General features: G+C 47.3%; 1 protein-coding gene across 1 annotated transcript in view; it reads left to right on the top strand.

Annotated features, from left to right (window-relative positions):
- The first annotated feature begins 7,083 nt into the window (after positions 1 to 7,083).
- tmco1 (transmembrane and coiled-coil domains 1) overlaps positions 7,084 to 17,549 on the top strand; it is a 63,447-nt gene continuing 52,981 nt past the window's right edge. The window contains exon 1 of the mRNA XM_072511529.1: positions 7,084 to 7,429. Within this exon, the coding sequence (XP_072367630.1) occupies positions 7,351 to 7,429 (79 nt within the window). The 5' untranslated portion in view covers positions 7,084 to 7,350. The remainder of the gene's footprint in view (positions 7,430 to 17,549) is intronic.

Genomic DNA, 17,549 nt, shown 5'->3' with positions numbered 1-17,549 from the left:
GCAGACATTCAAACGAGGCCTAAAGAAGCAGTCTTCCGGGTCAATGGACACGAGACTGGCTCGCTTTTTGTTTTTGTATAGGACCACCCACCATGCGGTGACTGGGGTGGCACCCGCAGAACTCCTAATGGGCCGGAGACTTCGCACCCGCCTTAGCATGGTTTTCCCGGACATTGGTGCAAAAGTACGCCGCATACAAGAACGGCAGGGACATGGTTTTTCTCGGCATCGGCCGATTCGGCAGTTTGCGCCCGGTGACCCAGTGTTCGTTCGCAATTTTGCTGGTGGTGCCCAGTGGGTCCCTGGCATAATCTTTCGCCAAACGGTCCCTATATCTTACCAGGTGCAAGCCCAGGGTCGTCTCCAGCGCAAACATGTAGACCACGTTTGGTCCAGAAGACAATCCCTTCCAAAGATTCCCCGCCCCCGGAGCTCATTTCTACGGCCACAGAGACCAGAGACAATGGAAAGTAGTCCTCACAATCTTCCTCTGGTGCCTCACTCAAAGCCTGCGCAGGTAGTTTCAGAACCGTGTGGAGATAGAGATGCCGAGATGACAGAGGCAGCAGACTCTGACTGCGAGATGGAGACACAGGACGCATCAGATTGGGAATTCTCAGGCCCACGGGCCGTGGATATACAACGCATTCATCACGGAAGCGCTGGTCTCCGTCTCGTTACACGCCGCCCGATCTAGCGCCTCATGCAAATGATGTCCGGCCTGCGGCAAAACGAGTCCGACGCCCTCCTTCGCCAGGGTCTTCGGTGGATTCCTTGGACTTTGGGGGGGAGGGATGTTATAACCTGCCTGCCTATCATTAGCTGGAGACTAATGGCAATCCCACAGTCCTGTGGGAGTATGAGCTTCCCCAATGAGGGGGGCGGAGAAATCATTAGCAGACTCCATGTATAAATAAAGCTAGCCAGTTTTATTTATACCAGCAGGAAGGAGTGAGCAGCAAGAGAAGTTGCTGCTGCTGTTGTATATATATGTTATCGTAAATAAATGTTATTTCTTTGTATCCTTAAAACTCGTGCTGGATTCTTCGTGGCCCTCACAAAAGCCCTGAATTATCATCTCTCTTGGCAAAGTTCATTTGTACACTTTTGCTACAGGTGCCAGGAGCCCTTCACCCAGATGGTTAACACCACACCGCAAGTAGATGATAGACAAGAGAACCAGCAATGAGAAGAGCCTCCCCTTTGGCTTTGACGCCAGTTAGGGAGATAAACCGAGAGACCACAGGACAGACGTTGCAAACCCCAGCCAGCATGACAGTGCCACAAATGATGCTGGAACCACGTAGCAGCCTTTCATTAATGACAGCACACCAAATAGCCAAACGCAAAGGTAAGAACATAGAACATAGAACAGTACAGCACAGTACAAGCCATTCAGCCCACGATGTTGTGCCGACCATCTATCCTAATCTAAGATCAATCTAACCTACACCTCTTCAATTTACTGCTGCCCATGTGCCTGTCTAAGAGTCGCTTAAATGTCCCTCATGACTCTGACTCCACCACCTCTGCTGGCAGTGCATTCCACACATCCACCACTCTCTGTGTAAAGAACCTACCTCTGACATCTCCCCTATGCCTTCCTCTAATCACTTTAAAATTATGTTCCCTCATGACAGCCATTTCCACCCTGGGGAAAAGTCTCTGGCTATCCACTCTATCCAAGCCTCCCATCTCCTTGTACACCTCTATCAAGTCACCTCTCTGCCTTCTTCGCTCCAGCGAGAAAAGCCCTAGCTCCCTCAACCTTTCTTCATAAGACATGCCCTCCAGTCCAGGCAGCATCCAGGTAAATCTCCCCTGTACCCTCTCCAAAGCATCCACATCCTTCCTATAGTGAGGCGACCAGAACTGGACACAGTGGTCTAACTAGGGTTTTATAAAGCTGCAGCAAAACCTCACGGCTCTTAAACTCAATCCCCCTGTTAATGAAAGCCAACACACGCCATATGCCTTCTTAACAACCCTATCAACCTGGGTGACAACTTTGAGGGATCTATGTACGTGGACCCCAAAATCCCTCTGTTCCTCCATACTTCCAAGAATCCTGCCTTTAACCCTGTATTCAGCATTCAAATTCGACCTTCCAAAATGAATCACTTCACATTTATCAAGGTTGAACTCCATCTGCCACTTCTGAGCCCAGCTCTGCATCCTGTCAATGTCCTGTTGTAACCTGCAACAACCCTCAACACTATCTACAACTCCCCCAACCTTCGTGACATCGGCAAACTTGCTAACCCACCCTTCCACTTCCGCATTCAAGTCATTTACAAAAACCACAAAGAGCAGAGGTCCCAGAACAGATCCTTGCGGGACACCACTGGTCACCGACCTTCAGGTGGAATACTTTCCACCCACGACCACTCGCTGTCTTCTTTCGGCCAGCCAATTCTGTATCTAGACAGCCAAATTTCCCTGTATCCTATGCCCCCTAACTTTCTGAATGAGCCTACCATGGGGAACCTTATCAAATGCCTTACTGAAATCCATATACACCACATCCACTGCCCGACCTTCATCAATGTGTCTCGTCATGTTCTCAAAGAATTCAATGAGGCTTGTGAGGCATGACCTGCCCCTCACAAAGCCATGCTGACTATCTTTAATCAAACTATGTTTTTCTTAATAATCATAAATCCTATCTCTCAGAATCCTTTCCAATATTTTGCTCACCACAGACATAAGACTGATGGGTCTGTAATTCCCAGGGATTTCCCTATTCCCTTTCTTGAACAGGGGAACAACATTCACCTCCCTCCAATCATCTGGTACTACTCTAGTGGAGAGTGAGGACGCAAAGATCATCGCCAACGGCGCAGCAATCTCCTCCCTCGCTTCCCGTAGTAACCTTGGGTATATCCTGTCAGGCCAGGGGACCTATCTAACCTGATGCTTTTCAAAATTTCCAGCACATCAACCTGTTTGAGTCTATTGACCTGGTTCACACTGTTCTCATGAGCAACAAGGTCCCTCTCTCTCGTGAATACTGAAGCAAAATATTCATTTAGGGCCTCCCCCATCTCCTCAGACTCTAGGCACAAGTTCCCCCACTATCCCTGATCAGTCCTACTCTCACTCTGATCATCCTCTTATTTCTCACATAAGTGAGAACCTCGCCTTGGGGTTTTCCCTAATCCTTCCCGACAGGGCATTTTCATGTCCCCTTCTAGCTCTCCTCAGTCCATTTTTGAGTTCCTTCCTGGCTACCTTGTAACCTTCCAGAGCCGAGTGAGATCCTTGTTTCCTCAACCTTACGTGAGCTTCCTTCTTCCTCTTGACTAGAAGTTCCACTTCTCTTGTCATCCAAGGCACCTTCACCTTACCATTCCTTCCTTTTCTCAGTGGGACAAAACTATCCAGCACTCGCAGCAAGTGCTCCTTAAACAACCCCCACATTACTGTTGTGCATTTCCCCAAGAACAATTGTTCCCACTTTATGCTCCTCAGCTCCTGGCTAATGGCAGTATAATTTCCCCTCCCCCAATTAAATACCTTCTCATACTGTCTGTTCCTATCCCTCTCCATGACTATGGTAAAGGTCAAGGAGTTGTGGTCGCTGTCACCGAATTGCACTCCCACCTGGCCTGGTTCGTTGCCGAGTATCAAATCCAATATGACCTCACCCCAGACGGCCTATCGACATATTGAGTCAGGAATACTTCCTGTACACACCTGACAAAATCTGCTCCATCCAAACCATTTGCACTAAGGAGGTTCCAGTCAATATTAGTGAAGTTGAAGTCACCCATGACGACAACTCTTTTACTTCTGCACTTTTCCAAGATCTGCTGCCCAATCGGTTCCGCTATCTCTTTGCTGCTATTGGGGGGTCCATAGAAAACTCCAATAAAGTGACTGCTCCTTTCTTGTTTCTGACTTCCACCCATACTGACTCAGTAGACAAACCCTCCTCAACTGCCTCCTTTTCTGCAGCTGTGATGCACTCCCTAATTAACAGTGCTACTCCCCCTCCTCTTTTACCTCCCTTCCTATTCTTCTGAAAACATCTAAACCCTGGAACATCTAACAACCATTCCTGCCCCTGTGAAATCAATGTCTCCATAATGGCCACAACATCGTAGTTCCAAGTACAGATCCATGCTCTAAGTTCATCTCCCTTATTCATGACACTCCTTGCATTGAAACAGACCCACTTCATCCCATTCCACTGAGTGCAACTTTGCCCTATGAACTATCTATCCTTCCTCACAGACTCGCTGCATACTATTTCTGCCTGTTCAACAGCTACCCTATCCTCTGATCCATAGCTCTGATTCCCATCCCCCTGCCAAGCTAGTTTAAACCCTCCCAAAGAGCTCCAGCAAACCTCCCACCCAGGATATTGGTGCCCCTCCAGTTTAGGTGCAATCCGTCCTTCATGTACAGGTCCTACCTTCCCCAGAAGATATCCCAATGATCCACATATCTGAAGCCTTCCCTCCTGCACCAGCCCTGTAGCCACGTGTCCAGCTGCACTCGCTCTCTGTTCCTTGCCTCACTTGCACTGGTAGCAATCCTGAGATCACTATTCTGCTTGTCCTGCTCTTTACCTCCCAACCTAACTCCCTAAAATCACTTTTTAGATCCTCATCCCCTTTCTTAGCTATGTCGTTGGTGCCTATGTGCACCACGACTCCTGGTTGCTCCCCCTTCCCCTTAAGAATCCTGTAGACTCAATCCGAGACATCCCTGGCACCCGGGAGGCAACATAGCTTCCGGGAGTCTCGTTCGCGACCACAGAATCTCCTATCCATTCCCCTAACCATTGAGTTTCCTGTCACTACTGCTTTTCTATTCTCCCCCCTTCCCTTCTGAGCCACAGAGCCAGGCTCAGTGCCAGAGACCTGGCCGCTCGGGCCTTCCTCCGGCAGGTCATCCAACAGCATGCAAAACGGTATACTTGTTTTGAAGGGGAACGGCCACAATGGGTCCCTGCCCTGTCTGCCCCTTTGATTTCCTTCCCCTGACTGTAACCCAGCTACTCTTGTCCTGTATCTTGGGTGTGGCTACCTCCCTGGAACTCTTCTCTATCACCCACTCTGCCTCCCGGATGATCCGAAGTTCATCCAGCTCCAGTTCTCTAAAGCGGTCTCTGAGGAGCTGGAGTTGGGTGCACTTCCCGCAGGTGGAGTCAGTGGGGACACCGGTGGTATCCCTCACCACCCACATCCTACAGGAGGAGCATGCAACTGCCCTAGCCTCCATCCCCTCTGATCCTAGTCACTAATAAATATTTAATGTTGAGTCACATAAGACTGTACCAGCCTGTGAACCAACTGGAACTCCGCCCACCGACACTGCTCCCAGTCAGCTGCACTCTCTGTAAACTCCCGGCTCCCTTCAAAACAAAATGAAAGGAGCAGCTTGCTCCCTCCTCACCTAACTCCCTCAGTCACCAAACTCTCACTATAGCACCCAAATTCAGCACTCAGTGCAAACAAAGTGAGCTTTCTATAAAGTCACATCCTCACAAGAGGAAGAGCCACCTACCATCCTGGCATGCATTACAGCAAAGGAAGAAGTGAAAAAAATAATCACTCTACAGACGAGCACAGAGTTCATCCGCTCCATAAAGAGCATGATAAACCATCATCTATCACTACAATTGGGGAATTGAGAAAAGGGCAATTCAAGGCCAAAGAATTGAAAAAGAGGATTTAAAGACACCCAAATGCCAGAATAACATAAATTCAAGAATGTTTACTTGCAATGACAAAGTTTACCACCTCTCTGACAGTAGTCAGAAAAAAATGGGAAGGGCTATAAGGCCTCCAGACCACCTGAACCTATGAACTCAGATTTGAAAGACTGATATGGGGTAGTAATAATTGTATAAATACACAGGATAAACTCGGATAACTTTAAAAAAAAATTTGGAGTACCCAATTCATTTTTACCAATTAAGGGGCAATTTAGCATGGCCAATCCACCTAGCTTGCACATTTTTGGGTTGTGGGGGCAAAACCCACGCAAACACGGGGAGAATGTGCAAACTCCACATGGACAGTGACCCAGAGCCGGGATCAAACCTTGGACCTTAGCGTCGTGAGGCCGCAGTGCTAACCCACTGCGCCACCGTGCTGCCTTAAACTCAGATAACTTCTACATATATTGGATAAAGATTTGGGGGGACGTGTAATATAAGACTCTGGCACATAAAGGGTTAACATGGAACTGAGTAGAGTACCGCCTACACAGTGATTCATGAGAACACATGACCCACACCTCAGGATCAGTGTACTGTTGGGCACAGTAGTGTGTAGGAGCAAGTATGGAGACAGCTCCTAGCTTAACTGTACTTGTGTATATAGTTTGTAGTCACTAATAAATATTTAATGTTGAGTCACATAAGAATAATAAGACCTATCGAACTATGCCCAACATCTTGGAACAAGTTGTCTTCTTGAACCGCAGCAATCATAACCTGTGACAAGAAGGTGCACCCACAGTGCAGAGAGGAAATTCCAGGAATTTGAACCAGCAATAATTCAAAAATAGGATGGTTTGAAACTTGCAGGTGCTTGCTGCCCTTCCCCTTTCTAGATGGTGGAGGCCACAAGCTTGGAAGGTGCCTTGCAAGGCAAGTTTCTGCCTCTTGTAGACTGTATATACACTGTAGACACAGTATACTGGTAGTGAGAGGAGTGAACTTTGAAGGGGGTAGAGAGGTTGTCAATCAAGTGGGCTACTTTTCTTGGATGGTGTGGAGTTTCTTGTATATTGTTGGAGTGCACCCATACTAGGCAAGAGAAGAGTATTCCATCACATTCCTGAGTCATGCCTTGCAGGTGGTTAAACAGAATTTGGGGCATTACTCTCCCAGCCTCTGAACTGCTCTTGTTACCAAAGTATTTATATTGCTGGTCCAGTTCAGTTTCTAGTCAATGTTGATGGAGGGAGGGATTCAGATATTATTTCTGAAACGACCAGTTCTGATAACTACTCCGTTAACCTCAAATGGTAACTTGGTTTCCTTGTACACACATATAGCCATTACCAGCAGCCTCTCTCTCTCTCTCTTTTCGAGCGTCACCCCAGCAGAAGGGGGCGGGGTTAATGTGGTGCCGGCATCGCGCACGCACAGTGTCGCCCCTAAACGGCGACTAAAAAACAAATATTTATTTGAAGAAAATGAAAAACCATGCAGAATGTCTGTACGCATACACGGTTGAGTACTGAACAGGAAAAAGGCATTAAAAACGGCCCCCACGTCTTATCCCCTCCTTCTCTCCTCCCGGCAGCCACCGCCGGTTGCTAGGGAGCGGGGCCTGGACTGTGCCCGGGGACAAGTTTAAAGCCGAACCTTTCCCCCCGCTCCAACAGCCGATGGTCATAATGAGCACTATGTGTGCTGACACCATCCTGATCGTCTTTATCTCGGTCTGCACCGCCCTGTTAGCCGAAGGTGAGTACATTTCTTGCCGGGCCTGAAGCCCCGGAGCTCAATTACTCAAATCCTATCTCCAGGCACTGTAGGGTTCGGGTTTATCCCAGGGTTAGGGGTGAGCAATACTCGCAAAATAAAGAACCTCACTTGCTGCCAATGGTATTCCCTTTCGTCGGTTTAGCTGCTCGGGATTTAATGCATTTTTGCTTTTTGGAGAGGGGGAGGGGGGGTGCCGCTGTTAAAAGGAAGATTTGCACTTTTCCAGTTTCTTTTCCCAAGCCCTTCACATCATGTCAAGTCAGAGTGCAGTCACTATGAAGCCCAGAAACCTGGGTTCAATTCCGACATTAGGTGACAGTGGAGTTTGCACATTTGTGTGTTTCCTCTGGGTGCTCTAGTTTCCTCCCACAGCCCAAAGGCAAAATTGCCTCTTCGTGTCCAAATGATTATGTGGGTTGTGGGAATGTAGGCCCAGGTAGGGTACTTCTTCGGAGGGTTGGTGCAGACTTGATGAGCCGAATGGCCTCCTGCACTGAAGGGATTCGATCACATTGTTTTTTTAAAATTTAGAATACCCAATTCATTTTTTCCAGTTAAGGGGCAATTTAGTGTGGCCAATCCACCTAGCCTGCACATCTTGGGTTGTGGGGACGAAACCCACGCAAACACAAGGAGATTGTGCAAACTCCACACGGACAGTGACCCAGAGCTGGGATCGAACCTGGGGCCTCAGTGCTGTGAGGCAGCAGTGCCAACTACTGTGCCACCGTGCTGCCCTTGTATCATATTGTTGTAGGAAACACTGCAACCAATATCTGCACCGCAAGATGCCACACAGCAATGTGAGAGATAATGTGCTCAAGTGACTTTGGATGCAAATGTTGGCCAGGCCACAGGTCCTTGATTGGTGCTATGTCCATCTGAGAGGGCAGATGGGGCCTTGGTTGAACATTGCGCAGACATGCATTGGAGAGTCAGCCTAAAGACATTGGACTGAAACTTAAACCTATAACCTGATTCAGATGAGAAGGTAAGCCTTTTGAGACACAACTGGAGACACTGTCCGTGTGGAGCATACAGTTCTAGTCATCACATTTTTGGAGGGAGGTGAAGGTCCGTGAGAGAATGCAGAGGAGATTTGCCTGAATCATTCCAGGAATGAGGAATATAACTGCAGTGTTAGGTTGTAGAAGCTAAGGTTGTTCTTGGAGGAGCAAAGGAAGCCGTGGGGCAATTTGTTAGAGGTGTACAAGATCATGGTAGATGTAGATAAGGCAGACAAAGGAAACAAAAGCAGAAAATGCTGGACAATCTCAGCAGGTCCGATCACATCTGTGCAGAGAGAACGGAGCTAATGTTTCGAGTCTGGATGACTCTTTGTCAAAGCTAGAGAGAAAGTGTCTTCATTAGCTGATGGTACATAAACAAAAAAATGCGGAATCAAGGTTTTCATAGAATCATAGAGTTTACAGTGCAGAAGAAGGCCATTTGGCCCATTGGGTCTGCAACGACCCTCTGAAAGAGCACCCTACCCAGGCCCATTTCCTTGCCCCATCCCTCTAAACCCCCCAAACTGCACATTCCTGGACACTAGGAGCAATTTGTATATCATGGCCAATCCACCTAACTGCACATCTTTGGATTGTGGGAGGAAACCGGAGCACCCGGAGGAAACCCACACAGACACTGGGAGAAAGTGCGAACTCCACACAGACAGTCACCCAAGGTTGTAATTGAACCCGGGTCCCTGGTGCTACCATTTTTCTGTCAGATCTTTAACTCAGCAAGAATGATACTGCAGTTGGCTCATTTGTGGACTGTTGTTCTCTTGTATAGAACAGTACAGCACAGAACAGGCCCTTCGGCCCTCGATGTTGTGCCGAGCATTGTCCGAAACCAAGATCAAGCTATTCCACTCCCTTTCATTCTGGTGTGCTCCATGTGCCTATCCAATAACCGCTTAAAAGTTCCTAAAGTGTCCGACTCCACTATCACAGCAGGCAGTCCATTCCACACCCTAACCACTCTCTGAGTAAAGAACCTACCTCGGACATCCCTCCTATATCTCCCACCCTGAACCTTCTAGTTATGCCCCCATGTGACAACTACATCCACCCGAGGAAATAGTCTCTGAACGTCCACTCTATCTATCCCCCTCATCATCTTATAAACCTCTATTAAGTTGCCTCTCATCCTCCTCCGCTCCAAAGAGAAAAGCCCAAGCTCCCTCAACCTTTCCTCATAAGACCTATCCTGCAAACCAGGCAGCATCCTGGTAAATCTGACCCCGCGTCAGTGAAGAAGCCCCCTGTTAATAAATGTTAACACACTATGGGCCTTCTTCACTGCTCTATCCACTTGAGTGGCAACCTTCAGAAATCTGGACATGAACCCCAAGATCTCTCTGTACCTCCACATTCCTCAGAACCCTGCCGTTGACCCTGTAATCCGCATTCAAATTTTTTCTACCAAAATGAATCACCTCGCACTTATCAGGGTTAAACTCCATCTGCCACATCTGCCATTTTTCGGCCCACCTCTGCATCCTATTAATGTCTCTTTGCAGCCTACAACAGCCCTCCACCTCATCCACTACTCCACCAATCTTGGTGTCATCAGCACATTTACTGACCAATCCTTCAGCCTCCTCCTCCAAGTCATTGATAAAATTCACAAATAGAGGACCGAGCACTGATCCCTGTGGTACACCGCTGGTAACTGGTCTCCAGTCTGAAAATTTACCATCCACCACCACCCTCTGTCTTCTATGTGATAGCCAGTTACTTATCCAATTGGCCAAATTTCCCTCTATCCCACACCTCCTTACTTTCTTCATGAGCCGACCATGGGGAACCTTATCAAATGCCTTACTAAAATCCATGTATATGACATCAACTGCTCTACCTTCATCTACACACTTAGTTACCTCCTCAAAGAAGTCAATCAAATTTGTGAGGCAAGACTTACCCTTCACAAATCCGTGTTGACTATCCCGGATTAAGCTGCATCTTTCCAAATGGTCATAAATCCTCTCCTTCAGGACTTTTTCCATTAACTTACCGACCATCGAAGTAAGACTAACTGGCCTATAATTACCAGGGTCATTCCTATTCCCTTTCTTGAACAGAGGAACAGCATTCGCCACTCTCCTGTCCTCTGGCACTATCCCCGTGGACAGTGAGGACCCAAAGATCAAAGCCAAAGGCTCTGCAATCTCATCCCTTGCCTCCCAAAGAATCCTTGGACATATCCCATCTGGCCCAGGGGACTTGTCGACCCTAAGGTTTTTCAAAATTGCTAATACATCCTTCCTCAGAACATCTACCTCCTCCAGCCTACCTGCCTGTATCACACACTCATCCTCAAAACATGGCCCCTCTCCTTGGTGAACACTGAAGAAAAGTATTCATTCAATGCCTCTCCTATTTCTTCTGACTCCATGCACAAGTTCCCACTACTGTCCTTGACCGGCCCTAACCTCACCCTGGTCATTCTTTTATTTCTGACATAAGAGTAAAAAGCCTTGGGGTTTTCCTTGATCCGACCCGCCAAGGACTTCTCATGCCCTCTCCTAAGCCCATTTCTGAGCTCATTCCTTGCTACCTTGTAACCCTCAAGGCACCCAACTGAACCTTGTTTTTTCATCCTTGCATACGCTTCCTTTTTCCTCTTGACAAGACATTCAACCTCTTTTGTGAACCATGGTTCCCTCACAGGCCATTTCCTCCCTGCCTGACAGTGACATGCCTATCAAGGACACGCAGTATTTGTTCCTTGAACAAGCTCCACTTTTCATTTGTGCCTTTCCCTGACAGTTTCTGTTCCCATTTTATGCTCCCTAATCGCATCATAATTACCCCTCCCCCAATTATAAACCTTGCCCTGCTGTATATGGCCCTATCCCTCTCCATTGCAATAGTGAAAGACACCGAATTGTGGTCACTATCTCCAAAGTGTTCTCCCACAAATAAATCGAACACTTGGCCGGGTTCATTATCCAGTACCAAATCCACCTCTTGTCGGCCTACCCACATATTGTGTCAGGAAACCCTCTTGCGCACACTGTACAAAAAATTCCCCATCCAAACTGTTCGACCTATAGGAGGTTCCAATCAATATTTGGAAAGTTAAAGTCACCCATGACGACTACCCTGAGACCTCCACATCTATCCATAATCTGTTTTGCAATTTCTTCCTCCACATCTCTATTACTATTTGGGGGCCTATAGAAAACTCCTAACAATGTGACCGCTCCTTTCCTATTTCTAACTTCGCCCCATATTACCTCAGTAGGCAGATCCCCTTCGAACTGCCTTTCTGCAGCCGTTAAACTATCCTTGATTAACAATGCTACTCCTCCACCTCTTTTAGCACCTTCCCTACTCTTACTGAAACGTCTATATCCCGGAACTTCCAACAACCATTCCTGTCCCTGTTCTAACCATGTCTCCGTAATGGCCACAACATCGTAGTGCCAAGTACCAATCCACACTCCATTCACCTACCTTATTCCGGATGCTCCTTGCATTGAAGTAGACACACTTCAACCACCTTTTTGTCTGCCAGTACACTCCTGTGACCTTGATACCCTCCTCAGTACCTCACTACTCTCAACACTGGCTGCTGGACTACAGCTCGTTTTCCAATCCCCCTGACAAATTAGTTTTAAAAACCCCGAAGAGCCGTAGCAAATTTCCCTCCCAGGATATTGGTGCCCCTCTGGTTCAGGTGCAAACCGTCCTGTCTGTACAGGTCCCACCTTCCCCAGAATGTGCTCCAATTATCCACGTAACTGAAACCCTCACTCCTACACCATCCCTGCAGCCACGTGTTTATCTGTACTCTCTCCCTGTTCCTCACCTCGCCAGCACGTGGCGCCGGCAACAAACCAGAGATGACAACATGGCTTGTCCTGGCTCTGAGCTTCCACCCGAGCTCCCTAAATTCCTGTTTCAAATCCCCGTCCCTTCTCTTACCTATGTCGTTGGTACTGATTTGTACCACGACTTGTAACTGTTCCGCCTCCCCCTTAAGGATTCTGAAAACATGGTCCGAGACGTCACGGACCCTGGCACCCGGGAGGCAACATACCATCCGTGAGTCTCTTTCGTTGCCACAGAACAGTCGATCTGTCCCTCTAACTATCGAGTCCCCAATAACTATTGCTCTCCTGCTCTCCCTCTTTCCCTTCTGAGCCACAGGGACGGACTCCGTGCTGGAGATCCGTTCACCATGGCTTATCCCTGGTAGGTCGTCCCCCTCAAAAGTATCCAAAGCGGTATACTTGTTACTGAGGGGAACGACCACAGAGGATCCCTGCACTGACTGCTTCCTCCCTGCCCCTCTCACTGTCACCCATCTATTTTGATTCTTCGGAGTAACTACATCCCTGAAGCTACTATCTATGACCACCTCTGCCTCCCAAATGATCTGAAGTTCATCCAGCTCCAGTTCCCTAACGTGGTTTCTGAGGAGCTGAAGATGGGTGCACTTCCCACAGGTGAAATCAGCAGGGACACTGACGGTGTCTCTCACCTCAAACATTCTGCAGGAGGAACATTGCACTGCCTTCCCTTCCATCCCCTTTAGATAAAACAAGAAAAAGAAAGAAAGAATGAGCTTACCTGTTATTCACTCAACCCTTTAGGTTAGAGGAGGTGGAAGGGTGGGGGACACTACAAGTTTAGTGTCTAGGGTTTAGGAACCGCCTAACTTAAATAAGGTAAAAATAAAACACTTAACCAGCAACCACTGCGCCCCGCACGATAACAGCAATCAGCTGTTATGGGCACGCGCAGACAATTTAAATCTTTACTACTTACCCAGCAGTCACTCTGTCCTCACTCCGACCGGATTCAGCTGGAAACTCCCAACAGTAAGTTTGTAAAAAATTTACCCCTCTTCTCAGCAAACATTCACTCAGCAACCACTGCGCCCCGAACGAGAACACCTCAGGGAAAAGAAAAACTACTTACCAGTCACCAGCCAATCACTTGCCTGCAGGCTGTGACGCCACGGTTCAACTTCTTTCTACTTCTACCTGCCCTCAAGTCTCCCTCTTGATCTTTACTCGGCTGGGATCCTTACGGTGATTGTTTTTTTTTAGTTAGAGGTGGAGGGAGGGAGGGAAACACTGAAGAAGTGTTTGGGGTTTAACTGTCACTTGACAACAGCTCCTCCTTAAACTACCTTCTGGATACAGTGACCGCAATGCACTGATGTAAATTTTCCCCGCAACAGCCAATCAGCAGCTCCGCTCTGCTGCCCTCTGCTGGATGTTTGCCTTCACTTGAACACGGAGGGTGTCTTGCTCAGGTACACCTTCTGGATACAGTGACCGCAATGCACTGATGTAAATTTTCCCCGCAACAGCCAGTCAGCGGCTCCACTCTGCTGCCCTCTGCTGGATCTTGCAATATAGCATGCCAAACTTGAATATTGCTAAACATTCTTTGTTTTATCCAGCCTCTTCTGTGGTATTGGTATTTTCATTGATTTGGTGGCAAAACTTCTTGATCTGAGCAATGATTTTCAGGTTCATTTTCATGATCATAAATTATCATAGATTATCATAGAATTTACAGTGCAGAAGGAGGCCATTTGGCCCATCGAGTCTGCACTGACTCTTGGAAAGAGCACCCTACCCAAGGTCAACACATCCACCCTATCCCCATAACCCAGTAACCCCACCCAACACTAAGGGCAATTTTGGACACTAAGGGCAATTTATCATGGCCAATCCACCTAACCTGCACATATTTGGACTGTGGGAGGAAACTGGAGAACCCGGAGGAAACCCACGCACACACTGGGAGGATGTGCAGACTCTGCACAGACAGTGACCCAAGCCGGAATCGAACCTGGGACCCTGGAGCTGTGAAGCAATTGTGCTATCCACAATGCTACCGTGCTGCCCCAAATGATGAATACACATGATTTTGCGTTTTTTTTTATTCAGTCAAGTGATGAGGGCTTCAGGCCAGCATTTATTGTCATTCCCTAATTGCCCTTTAGAAGATGACGGTGAGCTGCCTTTCTGAACCGCTGCAGTCCATGTGGTATAGGTACACCCACAGTACTATTGGGGAGGGTGTTCCAGGATTTTGATGCAGTGACAGTGAAGCATGGCAATATGTTTCCAAGTCAGAATGGTGAGTGACTTGGAGGGGAACTTTCAGGTGGATCCATGTGTCTGTTGCCCTTGTTCTCCTAGGTGGTAGTGTTTGTGCGTTTGGAAGGTGCTGCTGATGGAACCTTGGTAAGTTCCTGCAGTGCATCTTGTAGATGGTACACACTGCTGCTACTGTGTGTCAGTGGTGGAGGGAGTGAATATTTGTGGGTGGGGTGTCAATTAGCAGGTTGCTTTGTCTAAGCTGGTGTCAAACTTCTGGAGTGTTGTTGGAACTGTACTTATCCAGGCAAGTGAAGGGTATTCCATCTTATTCCTGACTTGTGCGTTGTAGCAGGTGGACAGGCTTTGTGGAGTCGGGCGAGTTACCTGCTGCAGGATGTCTGCCCTGTCTTGATCTTGTAACCATAGCACTTAACGTTCTGGTCAATGGTAACCCCAGGGGTATTGATAATAAGGGACTCAGCGATGGTAATGTCATGGGGCGATGGTTACAATCTTTTTTTTTATGGAGATGGTCTTTGCCTGGTGCTTGTGTGGCATGAATGTTACTTGCCACTTATCAGCCCAAACCTGAACATTGTGCAGGACTTGCTGCATTTGGACATGGACAGCTTGAGTCATTGCAAATGGTGCTGAACATTGTGCAATCACCAATAAGCATCCCCATTTCTAATGATGGAAGGGAGGTCATTGATGAAGTAGCTGAAGATGGTACCTGCGGAACTCCTGCAGTGATGCCTTTGAGCTGAGATGACTGACCTCCAACGTCCATAACTTTCTTCCTCTCTGATAGGCATGACTCCAATTCCCATTGACTCCAGGTTTGCTAGGGGTCTTTGGTGCCACGTTTGGTCAAATGCGACCTTTATGTGAAGGGTAGTCACTCTCGCCTCACTTACAGGGTTCAGCTCTTTTGTCCATGTTTGAACCAAGGCTGCACTGAAGTCAGGAGCTGTGTGGTCTTGGCACAGGGGATCAGGGGTTATGGGGAGAAGGCAGGAGAATGGGGATGAGAAAATATCAGCCATGATTGAATGGTGGAGCAGACTCGATGGGCCGAGTGGCCTAATTCTGGTCTTATGGCAGAACTCAAACGGTCTTATGGCGGAAATCAAACTGAGCTTTAGTGAGCAGGTTATTGCTGAGCAAGTGCTGTTTGGTAGAATTGATGACTGCTTCCATCACTTTTTACTGCTTATCAAGAGTAGACTGATGGGTTGGTAGGATTTGTTCTGTTTTTTGTGTACATATGTGAGCAATTTTCCACATTGCTGGTTAAATGCCAGTGCTGTAGCTGTACTGGAGCAGGTTGACAAGGGTTGCAGCAAGTTCTGGAGCTCGGGTCTTCAGTACTATTACCAGAATATTGTTGGGGACCATGTAGCCTTTGCAGTTTCTAGTGCCTTAATTTGTTTCTTGATATCATGTGGAGTGAATCAAATTAGCTATAGACTGTTATGCTCGTGATCTCTGGAGAGTCCGAGATAGATCGTGCACTCGGCACTTCTGGCTGAAGATTGTAGCAGATGTTTCAGCCTTAGATTTTGCACAGAATTGCTGGGATTCCCCCATCATTGAGGATGGGGATATTTGTGGAGCTGCCTCCTCCAGTGAGTTGTTTAATTGTCCACCACCATTTACTGTTGGATTGGCAGGACTACAGAGCTTGGATCTGATCTGTTGGTTGTGGAATCGGTTAGCTCTGTCTATCACTTGCTGCTTATGCAGTTTGACACTCAAATATTCTTGTGTTTTACCTTCCATCAGGTTGTTACCTCAATTTTAGGTAAGCATGGCACTGCTCTTGGCATGCTGTCCTGCACCCTTCATTGAACAAGGGTTGACCTCCTGGCTTGGTGGTAATGGTAGATTGGGGTATATGCCAGGCCATGAGGCTACAGATTGTGGTTGAGTACACTTCCGTTGCTGCTGACGGCCCAAGTCTTGAGTTGCTGGATCCATTCGAAATCTTTCTCTTTTAGCCCAGTGCCACACAACATTGAGGGCATCCTCAATCTGAAGATGAGACTTTGTTTCCAAGGACCGTGGGGTAGTCACTCCTATTGGTACAGTCAAGGGCAGGTGCATCTGCGGTGGACAGGTTGGTGCGGATGAAGTCGCGTAGGTTTTTCCCTCTTGTTGGTTCCCTCATCAACTGCCCAAGACCCAGTCTAGCAGCTATGCCCATTATGTGGATATCAGTGCATGTTTAATTTGTATTTGTGCAGAGAAAGATGTTGCTTTCATTAGTCATGAGGCTGTCATCTTGTTGGCTGGTTCTAAATCATTGTCAAGACTTTATACTTCAGCAATGCTTTCAAAAAGTTCTGAAGGATAAAAACTGAAAAATTAGTCAAGACATCTGCATTATACAGAGTTTCGCGCTCTAGCAGGACCCTGTGTATGGGTAGTGGTTGCTGCCTGGTGTTAAGAATTTGTTGGCATTCATCGCCAGTTTGTTTATGGATTTAGTTCTTCTACTGTCACAGTAGGGGTATGAACTTTCCTTTTGAGTGAATGTACTTATGGATTTTTTGTTTTCTTTGTCCCAGTTCTCTGGAACGAGCTTTCAAAATGGACTCATGGCCAGAACTTGTATTCTTTACGTTGGCATATAAGAAAGTAACAAATTTACGTTGGCATATTGTGTGCGATGTATCAGGATTCTGTTCAATTATGAGCAAAATTGGACAAATCTGTGGTCCAGGATAATACAGACATGGAACATTTGGAAACTTCGATAATTTGAGTGGAAATTAAATGCCAGCAAATTACCTGGGCAGGCAGCTGGTGTCAGATGAATTGGAAAAAGTCCAGCAGTATGCATGACAAAGTGATGGTTAGAAATGAATGGGGAGCAAGAAGATGGCCTGCATTGTCCAATAGTTGAACAACTCAATATTTGGTATCTGGCTTGTGCGATCTGGCTGCATCTGTAGCGAACAAAACAGTTAATGCTTTAGGCTAAATGACCTTCTATTAGAAGTGGGAAAGTTAGAAAGTGAT

The sequence above is a fragment of the Scyliorhinus torazame genome, chromosome 7 (assembly GCF_047496885.1).
Source record: "Scyliorhinus torazame isolate Kashiwa2021f chromosome 7, sScyTor2.1, whole genome shotgun sequence".
Classification (NCBI taxonomy): domain Eukaryota; kingdom Metazoa; phylum Chordata; class Chondrichthyes; order Carcharhiniformes; family Scyliorhinidae; genus Scyliorhinus; species Scyliorhinus torazame.
Note: the sequence above shows the minus strand (reverse complement) of the source record. Positions and strands in the feature narration are given on the sequence as shown.